The following is a 10,782-nucleotide window of genomic DNA, read 5'->3' as shown; positions in this document are numbered from 1 at the left end:
ATGAGGAACTGTTTTAACACGTTTATTTCTGTCCCCGAAATCGATGTATTGGCTTTAAAATGCAAGCAGCAAAACAGCCCCAGACCATCACACTACCACCACCAGAATTTACTGTTGGTATGTTTTTTTTCTGAAATGCGGCATTACCTTTACCCCAGATGTGATGAGACACACATCTTCCAAAAACAACTTTGTCTCATCAGACCAGAGTATTTTCCACAGACCACGGTGTGTGAGTGTTTTTATTTTTTATGGGGGTACATGGAGGCTGGCTCCATGTGTGCTGTGTGTTCCACCTCTGCCGCCCGGGCCTCCATGGGGTGGGGGGGGATGATACCTCCTCCGTCCATGGGCAGGGCGGTCCTGTGTCGGGGGGCCGACGTGGCCCCGCTCCCTGGGGACGTGGTGGGCTGGCGTTCCCAGCCGTGCTCGGGCTCCTTTCCAGTTGGCGGGGGCACTTTTCCCTGGCAGAGTAAATCTGTCTAGCATGTAAGGGCATTTAGATCAACGTCATTTAGATCTTGCGCAGGGATCTTGGCCTCAAAAAAGTTGGTGACCACTGATCTACTTTTGAGACAGAAATTCCTTAAAACCCGGTGTTCGTTTCTGTGTGTGCCTTCATATATTGTGAATGAAACGGTGACTCATTTACTTAGCTGCATTACATGGTTTATTTTTTTAAGCACATTCTGTCATTTCACTGAAACCAGTGCCATTTCACTGAAACCAAATCGTATATAGATGGTTTTAAATTAGTTACCAACCAACAGTAATAAAAATATGAAACGTCTTTAACAAACCATTCGATATAAAACAATATTTAAACTTATCAACACAGCTGCATTTCTGTATATTTGTTAACTTATTGCTTTGGTTGTAAAAATAAACTACATGAACGGGACAACAGATGTAACATGTCAGCAACATTCTCTCCAGCAATAATGGCTCTTGAGGCTTGATATAGTAATAACAGAGGTGGATTTGTTTTGTCGTGCATGAACGACTGAGGTCAGACTGTAAGTGTATCACATAGAAAACTCATCAGAAAAGAGTCGACAGTTGTTGTCAAAATCCCGCTCTCCTCAAATTCACTGGTTCTTGAATCTGTAAGAAAAAAAACATTTGTGCTGTGTTCTGTAATTTGTGCTGTGTATTTATGTTTCTCCAAATTTTAAATTCAGTGCAGTAGTTATCTCACCAGTTACAAACACAGGAAAACGGGCTGATATATTCTGCACCTGCAAGTGTAGCAGACATGCAAGATAGTCAGGTTGATCTCTGGACTTGACATCACAATCATGGTAAGGCAAGACCGTTGCTAGCCCTGCCTCTTCTGACCATCTTAAGAAGTTCTTCTTTTCCTCTGCATCAGTACTGAACCTGGAGATGGGAGTAGTATCAGTTGAATTAATGAACCTTTCAATGTTGAACATAGTTGAGCCCTACCTTGCATTCTCTTTGAATCGCCGACTGTCTCTGTAGTGTAAGAACCATTTCCATTTCCCCGTTTTGTTAAGACCTTGTAAGATTTCCAAGAATTTTCTCAATTTGTCTAAACATTAAGCAGAGGTGATACAGTGAATTAGACTGAAATACATTCCTATATGTTTCCATCATAGAATCACATACAGAGGCTGAGGGATTCCAGCGCTTCCGTATCAAACATCACAAAGCCGCCGTTGACAAAGAGCTCCTGATAGGTGCGATTCATCACGTCGTTTGGTTCGTCGATTCCAACAAACTGCACATGCGGCGACTTTTTTAACTCGAGTAGGTATGGAACCTGAGATAACATGAGTTCAGAGTCACATGGGGTCAAAGCGTCCTGGTTATACACAAGACTTCCGTTCATTAACTGCTTACCTCACAAATGCGTGCTGCTATGTCTTCATTCCTGACGACAATGAGCAGAGACGAATAACCCTCACCATGGAGGAAGAATTGGAATGGCAGCACAGCTGTATGGCCTTCTGCTTTTAACTGGGCCTTTGAAAGTTTAAAATAAAGTTGTAGTTTTTCCACAGACATTTTTTTATACCTTTTTTTTTTTTTTTTAGATAAGCGGAAATTTGTTTACCTTTGTTTCCTCATAGAAGGAATCCTCCGATGTTTGTAATATGTAGAATCTGTATTTTCTTTTACAGGATGCCGGGTTAATCTGAAAGCTCTCGCCCATATCTTGCTTTAATGGACCCTGGGACTCAGACGGACAACCAAGATCATTCCTTGGACACATCTTGTCCATTTTCAAGTCATTTTGACGGCACTGGAGCAATTTGTCCGTGCTCATTTTTTCAGTTTCTGCAATCAAAATTTCACTGGTTCTCTGAGATATTTCGTCTTCACCTCTATCAGACGTGTCTTTGTAGATTGATCCATCCACAGGGTTCATCTCTGATTTACTTTTTAACAGTAGCCCCACTGAATCCTCTGAAGATTCAGATGATTGTGGAGTTTCTGAGGTAAATGCTGCCTGAACTGGCTCTGCATTCTTGTTCTTTGTGTCATCTCGTGCGCAACTCGGGCCGGGGAAAGTGGAAACATACACGCTCGATTCCGAAGGTTGATCAAGAGTGTGCTTCACATCAGTTGTCCCAATCTCACTGGATTCGTCAGCCGTGCTTGACATTGGGAGGACAGTGTCTCTCGTTTGTAGAACCCTTATACTTGTTGAAATGCAGATATCATTCTTGACAAAACACCAATCCCTGTCGTCTTTAAGGATCTCAGCCTGCACACCTTCAGATTGCGTTCTTGCTAACTGTCTTCCAGTCGCCAAAAGACTTCCTTTGCAGAATGTTTGTGGTTCTTTGTCGTCTTCTATATGAAGTACTGGATCATTCAAATCTTTGTCAACCTCCTTTTCTGCCACAGAGGAATCCATTCCATGTTTTAGCACCATGCTCAAATTTCTGTCTCCTGAATTATTTTCAGATCCACCTTTCAAATTTATCTTGTCCCTATTAGATCCATGCAACCAATGATCCACTCCGACAATCGTACCATGATTTTCCCGATTATCCTTGTGTCCTTGTAGGTGATTCTCAGTTACATCTTTGTGTTGACAAAATTCACCAGTGCCCTTCAGGTAGCTATCTTCTTCCAAGTGTGTCCAACTGCACTCCCTGCTGACATCACTGCCTTCATTTGATGTTTCTGCACGGACAATAGTCGTTTCATGACCCTGGGAAAAGAGAGAAGAATGACAGTAAATAAATAACAGTAAACGATATACAAGCACCAGAAATATACTATCTGAAAACATCTGTAACATCAGAACCAACCTCCAATGTTTGTGGGCTGGAAGTCACAATCTCTACATTGGGGTTCCTCAGAGACAAGTCCAGTATATCAGATTCTTGATCCAAAGAGGTCACCTTTTTGCTTAGGTCCGAAGTGTTAGAAATGGAAGGGTCTGTAGTCTCTGCCACACCCTGAGGAAACGCAAACGGATTTCCCTTGAGCTCAGACTGAGCTAGCGTTGTTTCCAAACAATCACGCTCTTCCAAGCATGAGTTTGTAAGGTCCAAGTTAACATCAAAGAACCTCGCTGTCGAGCGGCTATAAAAGAGACCGATCCACATGTGGACGACAAGCTGCACATCTTCGTTGGTGTCTTCAATAGAGTGATTCCATGGGCTGTGAAAATGAAAGACAATGATCATCACAGAAAAATCAGCTAATCTCAGTCAATCAATCTCGACATTGCATACCCGTGTAAAGCTCGTATGATGCTTCTGTTCTTTGACTCAACTGAAAACCTGCTGTCTCGATTGAAGTCATACTTCTCTTTCCATTGCCGTGTCACTTGGACAGACCCACCCTGGTCAACAAAACTGCGGTAGCGTTTGAACATTTTCATACGTTTCTTCACATGTTTTGAAGTCATGTGACTGTTTTCACTGTGGTGATCAGAGAAGCATGCTTCAATACCATACATTGTCTGATGGTGGTACAGCAGTCCAGTAGAACCACTCAAAGGGGACACCTGGAAGGGTGTGACTGGTAAACCCACAGAGGGGTACAATGAGTAAGCGTGTTCTTTACACAACAAACTAACCAACTCCATGCCTTCTGCATGAGCGCTTGACTCAAGAGGCTGAGTGGGTTTATAGAAAGGCTTCCGCAGAAGAGCATGAAGAAGTGACACTTGATTAGCACTTGCAACATCTTTGGCATTGTCACCCTTCTGTTCTTCGCCTGGTTGCGGAGCAACCTGTTCATTAGCGGCCCCCAGTGCCAAATCAGCAAGTAAGTTCAAAGCATCTGTAGATCTGTTAGAGGTGTGTATGTTCTTCTGGAGAGCGTTATGCCGAGAGCTCTGTTTGCAGGTTTCATTGGATGGGGTTTGAAAATGCAACCGCCCTGTGAAGACAACGTGAAGTCAAATTAGCATTAACAGTGAGGCAACAAGTTGAGGAAGGCCAAGGCATTTCATATAAAAATGTCTCACATTTCTTTTTAACGTGTAGCTTAGAGGTGTCTTGGTGCTTTTTGAGCTTTTTGATCTGCTTCCACAATGGGAAAATTGACGGGGGCCTGCGTTTGATAGTGGCTGCTTGCGTTGAGTCTTGAGGATGCTGAACCCCGGTTTCCTTTATTGCATGTGTAGTTTCGTCAGAAGTCTGCATAGAGTCTTCCTTGAGGCCTGTTATGGTGTCAGGTGCATTCGTGTTTACGTTGGAGTAACTTTTGCTGTTCTTCAAAGAAGGGTCAGCTTCAGTAGTTGGATCTGAGTCAGTTTCATGTAAAGTGAGGTAGTGTTTTGTTTGCTTTCTCTTTGACAGGATGCTTTTCGGTTCATCTTTTGTGACACACTGATCAGAGTTGGTGGTACCACTGTGTTCCTGAATGTCTTCTGGTGGAAGCGTGTCGTCACGATCTTCTGACTCTTGCGCTGTGCTTTGCTCCGGACTAGCAACATTTTGAGGATAATTGCCTCCAGTCTTGGAATCGATCAATACAGTCCCACCTGTTGCTGATCCTGGAGCAGTGCTGGACTGCTGCACTTTTCCAACTGCATTAGACGCAGGTGGAAGGGGAGGAGAGAACTGATGTTGCTCATTTGAAGACTTCATCAGATGAGTAGTATCTCTCCATGAGCCATGAGGGACTAAAATTCTACCACATTCACTGATGACTGGCCTCAGGTTCCAACGCTCACATTTTGGACCTTCCCGGTCCATTACGGTGCTTCCCATTGTCGGTCTTTCTGCGTCTGTTGTTACTGATTCAACAGTAGGTGGTCTGACTTCATTTCTTGATGAGCAGTTGCTAACAGTATGCGCTGAGAAGGTCTCACAATCTTTATTTGATGTTGCGTTTTGGTGTGATTGGCGAGCTGATTCAGGCTCCTGGTCAGACTGACTATCAAGCGTCTCATCTTCTGAGGGTATTTGGACTTTTTCTAATTCAGCAGTCTCAAAAGATGCTTTAGCTGTCTTTTTGTGACCTTTGGAGGAAAGTTCCCCAAGTCTTTGTTGGTTTATTGTGAGATTAGCCATTTCTGGACAATCCAAATCCCTCCTGTGTTCGTCAGACAAAGGCTTTCTTGTTGACAAAGTACTGATTGGACTCTTCTCAGTTACAGATTGCTCAGAGGTGAAGCTCACAATCAGCTCAGCAGGAACGTCATCGGACGTCGAAGTAGTCGAGAGGTTCATCAGCCCAGGATTGTCGGGTTTGTTCGGCACTCGCACATCATTTAGAGAATGAATCCGAGGGAAGCCTGTTACACCGACTTCGTCCATATCACACTCCTTTTCACAGTTAAGCTGGTTTTCTGATCCAATTTGCGAAGGACTGGCTAGTGCTTGCTTAGGAGGTGATAGGGCGATGTAATGAATCCCAGGTCCAACAGGAGGACATGCTGGCAGAACAGGATTTAGCACAACTGTATATGTCTGTACAGGGTGTGCCACTACATTATAAAGTCCTTTGTTCGCATCAGTGTTTTGTTTCTCAACTTCACCTCCTGCATAGCTTAGGACTGGCAAAATTCTGAGAATTTTTGATGAGATGAGGTCACGAGGTTGCCTCCCTGTGATCAACAAAGAAAAGGACTCGATTAAATGTTCATATGAGAATCCATTGTGCTGTTTATTTCAATTTACTTACCCAGTTGTGTCTCCACTCTGAAAAAGGAAAATAAAATACATTTACATAACTTAATTGCAGGTGTCCTGTAGAGTGGAAACTCTTAAAATTAACACTAATTTCAAGTTTGATCAATACTTCCTGGAAATGTATACCTCTAAAATTAAATAAAAACAGCCCTTGTGCTTCCGAAACAGATGCATGTCTTGTGAGAGAAGTCTTCGGCACATATTGTGAGACTTCATTTCAGTGAGTATTAAGAAATTGACTTCAGAGTGCTTTTTGTGATTTTATAGTGGTGGTGAGGCCACACGGTGGTCTAGTGGTTAGCACGTTGGCCAACAGCCTGGAGATCGGGAAGACCTGGGTTCAATTCTCCCTTGGGCATTTCTGTGTGGAGTTTGCATGTTCTCCCCGTGTGCGCGTGGGTTTTCTCCGGGTACTCCGGCTTCCTCCCACATTCCAAAATCATGCAGGTGACTGGCGACTCTAAATTGTCCATAGGTATGAATGTGAGTGTGAATGGTTGTTTGTCTATATGTGCCCTGCGATTGGCTGGCGACCTGTCCCCGCCTGTCGCCTGAAGTCAGCTGGGATAGGCTCCAGCATGCCCCCGCAACCCTAATGAATGGTATAGAAAATGGATGGATGGATAATGGTGGTAAAAAGTACTGGTGATGTCTCTTTGTCCTGGCTACGCAGTACAATATGCTTACCTCAGCAATAATATTCATAAAAGAATAGAATGTACACCGGAAAGTGAGCAACAACATTAAGGTTGAGTAAACAATTGGCTTTTGTTACATTTTAACATTATCGGCTGTTAACTTCTTTTTACACTTAGACTTGAATATTAAAATGTTTCTTAAAACGTCGCCTCGCCAGTAAATAGTAATAATCAATTTCCATTATTCCTATGAAAAAAAATTTGATTCTAAATTTGAACAAAGTCAGTGATCGACCAGTGCACCAGAACAGATTTTAGAGGTTCCGCTGTGTTACATAATAAAGTACATTCATATTTACAGTTTATTCACCTTTTCGCCAGTGGAGTCCAACGTCTTTTCCTTCCTTTGTTTGTATAAGAAAATGCCACAATAGCAAAAGGACAAGTGAAGCTGGGAGAAGGCTCTGTCCCATTGCTTCCATCGTCGAGCAGCTCATAAATGTAACACTGCAGAACGGAAACGAGAAGCACTTCCTTCATCTAATCACTGCATCAAACAGACGTAATGTGGCTATCAGACGTAGATCATTACTTGGGTTCTTTCAAATGCCAGACGGAAGCTGGTTCGGGGTGATACCGAGGCCAAGTTTTGAGACACGTGGCAGTCAAATCCCTCGGTGGGTGCTGTTAAATCTTGGCTGTGGTTCTCGGAAACTCTTCTAACTCTTCCCTGTGGGATGGGAATCATCTATTTATTTACATTTCAATAAATGCATTCTAAACACCGCCCAATTTCCATTTACCGTTGTCAGCCTGATGATGGCGATGTAGCCTGATTTGCTATCATGCAAGCCCTCTGGTTCCAAACAGTCAGAGTACATTGATATGTAAACACCTGAACACACACAAAAAAAATTTTTGGTTAAGTGGTAGATGGAGGTGGGGTATTCCTTTCATAAAGTGAGTCATTTCCTTTGTGTGTATCTGACTGCTTCCTGAACTCTGCCTAGCAACAGGAAGCTGGATCAACCTAGTCAATACAGGTGGTCCTCCTAGACTGATGTAAGTCGTGCTTTAGTGGGAGTTTGAATTACACCGAAATTAGTCACTCATTGTACACAGAACATATTAAGTACATATACTCTACTGAAATAAAGACATTAATTACAATAATGAAACAGTAATAAAAAGAACAAGTTTTGCACGACTTTCTACCTTCGTAGAATATTGTCCCAGGCTAGTCTGGAAAGATAACCTTTTCACCCATCTCCATATAACAGCGCACAGAATCCATGACCCCGCGAGCATTCAATAATCTTTATCCTTAATGATGGTCACGACAGTCGAGCGTTTCGGACCAAAAGAGCAGCAAATATTGGGTGTGTCTCTTTGGAGATGTTCGTTTGCACTTCCATGGTGATAGGTTTCCTTTTAATTGGCGCACTGCCACTTGGGAGACACAAAGAAGTGTAAAAAGTTAACTGGTAAGCAATGTTTTTCTTCCTCATTGCGGCTGTGTGCTGTAACTAGTTCTTGAGCGAGTCTTGTGTTTATGGACCAAAATTATGTTTTTGATCAATTTATGGGAGCACGTTCTTAACCATCACAAAACACTGTAAACCGTGGACCACCTGTAAAAAGACCAAGCAATTCTGTTCTATGCATCTTCTAGATTGTGAAATTGAAAACTTTTGCTGTTTAAATCAAAACAAGTTGACTTAATACTGCTATGATTGAACACACTGCCTGTTTCCATCTGTTTGGAGTTTATTATGGCACTGAAACAAGATGGTTTCACACAACAGTTGCCAGTAATGCAAGCCTGTAGAGTGGACTTTGAGAGTGATTGCTCCCCAGCACATGTACCTTGACTTGTTATTGTTGTTCACATGTATTCACAAATGACTTGTGCATGGCCCATTTAAGTAATACATTATTTTACCAGAGTAGAAACTAAATTAATCTCATTTTAGCTATGTGTAAGTTATGTTATTTACCATAACCATATGAACAGTAATTGTGTCATGCAGAATTACGACATTTGTACAATTCAGTCAAAATATTAAATTTACCCTTCAAGGGGTCTCCCAAACTTGAACAGGTGCTCGTCCCGGTGAGCACTCCTGTCTGCCCGAGTGCATTAGCCTTTAAAAAGAGACAGAAAATAATGAACAAAGTGACTTATTCCAACAGCTTCATCTCGGATGTTTCCTGTTTCTACCTTGTTGATGTCATCAAACAGCAAAAAGCCATACGTCTCCTCCAGATCCTCTTCTGTATACCCTGCTTGTTTTTTCTTTTCTCGAAAGGCAGCATACTGGTTTAGCAAAAAAAAATCATAAAAAAGTGTGGCATTAGTGCACATACTGCATTTAACACTACCGTATTTGTTTGTAAATGTCTATAGAAGGTTTTCAAAGTCTTTCAAAGTGAGCCTCCCTTCAGATGGACCGCTATATATTACTTTTTTCTGCTCAACGGACTCGGTTTAGTCTGTCACTGCCGGATGTAAAAAAAATATTCATTTTGCTTTAAACATAACTCAAGTACGCAGAGGATGTTTTCTTTTTTTTTTTTTTTTTTCATTTTTCTGAAGTGCGATGCCTTTGAAAACCCCTGGTCGATAATGTCCACCAGACATTGTTGATGAAAAATGAACAAACTCAAAAAAGTGGACTAACCTTTGTTTCCAATGCTGGATTCTTAATGAGGACAGCAAATTGATATTTGAAAGCCTCCGTTGACTCTTCATACAAGTACGCACTTTGGATTGGAAGCAAAATTTTCTTCTTGAAATCATTCGAATTTTCACACACCGGTATTAAAACACCTAGAGAGAAGAAGACAAAGCGAGAATGACGAGTTTAGAAGCTGGTATTTTTTCCGAAATATTCGCTGTTTTGCAGCAATTCATGCAACAAAGTGACCAAATCGGTTGTCATTGTGGTGTAGTAAAGAAGGAAACACATATTTAAAAAAAACATTTGTGCAGAAAGACGAAAGTGAAAGCAGGGCGGCTCGTCACCTAAACTCCGATCGCTTCCACTTTCCATTTCCGAGCGTATCAAATGTCTTCTTGTGTCCAAACTCCGAGACAAATAGCTCCCTTTTCAAACATGATGTCAAAATGTGTGACTCAAATAAATCCTTCCGACTTCTTTCACTTTCTTCACCTAGAAGATTAAGAAGAAAAAATACAAACGTTGGTCTCACAACCAGGAAGTCACAATCCAGGCCACGTAGCACATAAAAAAACAAATCGATAATACAACGTATGAAAGCCACTTTTTTACACGTCATTCCGATGAAAGTGGCAGTGAGTCCGGTAAAAGTAACCGACGAGGCTTCACACTTGAGCAGTGGACGACTTTGGAAAGGAAAGAGAAACTAAACGAGGCGCCATCATCCATCTTGAAAGTTTTAAAACCCTGCGTACGGCGTCGTGTACGAGGGGAGTTGCACAATATTTCGCCAGAGGGTTTGACGCTCCCAAATCTGCTCTCATTCTGACTTCCACTCAAAAAAATGTACAGCTCGTTAAACATCCGTGTACATTCATTAATTGACGTACACAATGTGAGGAACGTGGACTCACTACACTGGGTTATACTTCACGTCATGTGACTTTTTGTGCTAAGCAAGAAAATAGCATGTGCACTGAAGTATTCTGTAGTCATTTTATGGAGCTGTGCAATCAAGCTCTAAATAAAATAAATAATACATAATAAATGCAAAAAGTGCTTTAATTGGAAAAAACCTCGACAGTATGACACAAACAGCCTAACTCTATCCTATCAAGAGTGCCCTTACTTACCCAACACCAGGGTGGACATAATGAAATGTCCAATGAGTGTAAGTGCTTAACATTTTAACACTTTTTAGAATTTACATTTACTCGAGTGTGTTCATCTACTTGAAATGATTATATTACATGTGTGACATCATATCATGGTGTTTCTAATCTGTCAGTAGAATATGTTTGAAGCGCTCACCAAGGTTGGCATTGTATTCAGGTCTAC

The 10,782-nt window shown here is 41.8% G+C and overlaps 1 protein-coding gene across 3 annotated transcripts; it reads right to left on the bottom strand.

Annotated features, from left to right (window-relative positions):
• Window positions 1-58: 58 nt before the first annotated feature.
• Window positions 59-10,773, bottom strand: tasor2 (transcription activation suppressor family member 2). 3 transcript variants are annotated; one of them, XM_054776507.1, is made up of 18 exons: window positions 9,789-10,350; window positions 9,445-9,593; window positions 8,985-9,080; window positions 8,836-8,908; window positions 7,567-7,658; window positions 7,356-7,493; window positions 7,134-7,270; window positions 6,118-6,134; window positions 4,454-6,040; window positions 3,714-4,365; window positions 3,285-3,639; window positions 2,078-3,184; window positions 1,864-1,986; window positions 1,630-1,783; window positions 1,447-1,552; window positions 1,339-1,380; window positions 1,199-1,238; window positions 59-1,104 (listed from the first exon to the last, which is right to left on the bottom strand). In XM_054776507.1, exons 1-17 carry the CDS (start codon window positions 9,814-9,816, stop codon window positions 1,202-1,204), a joined length of 4,893 nt encoding a protein of 1,630 aa, XP_054632482.1. In that variant the 5' UTR covers window positions 9,817-10,350; the 3' UTR covers window positions 59-1,104; window positions 1,199-1,201. The 3 variants fall into 3 exon arrangements, with proteins under 3 accessions (XP_054632482.1, XP_054632481.1, XP_054632480.1); XM_054776506.1 differs by adding an exon at window positions 10,756-10,773 and having other exon boundaries at window positions 215-1,104; window positions 1,199-1,380; window positions 9,789-9,936; XM_054776505.1 differs by having other exon boundaries at window positions 215-1,104; window positions 1,199-1,380; window positions 9,789-9,936; window positions 10,057-10,350.
• Window positions 10,774-10,782: the final 9 nt, after the last annotated feature.

The sequence above is a fragment of the Dunckerocampus dactyliophorus genome, chromosome 5, assembly GCF_027744805.1.
Source record: "Dunckerocampus dactyliophorus isolate RoL2022-P2 chromosome 5, RoL_Ddac_1.1, whole genome shotgun sequence".
NCBI lineage: Eukaryota > Metazoa > Chordata > Actinopteri > Syngnathiformes > Syngnathidae > Dunckerocampus > Dunckerocampus dactyliophorus.
This window is presented reverse-complemented; position numbering and strand designations above follow the sequence as displayed.

Coding starts and splice junctions, on each gene's coding strand:
- tasor2 (XM_054776506.1), bottom strand. CDS start 9,816: ATGGAAAGTGGAAGCGATCGGAGTTTAG. Junction 3,640..3,713: donor ATCATACGAGCTTTACACGG/GTATGCAATGTC, acceptor TCATTTTCACAG/CCCATGGAATCACTCTATTG. Junction 1,784..1,863: donor TAGCAGCACGCATTTGTGAG/GTAAGCAGTTAA, acceptor ATGTTATCTCAG/GTTCCATACCTACTCGAGTT.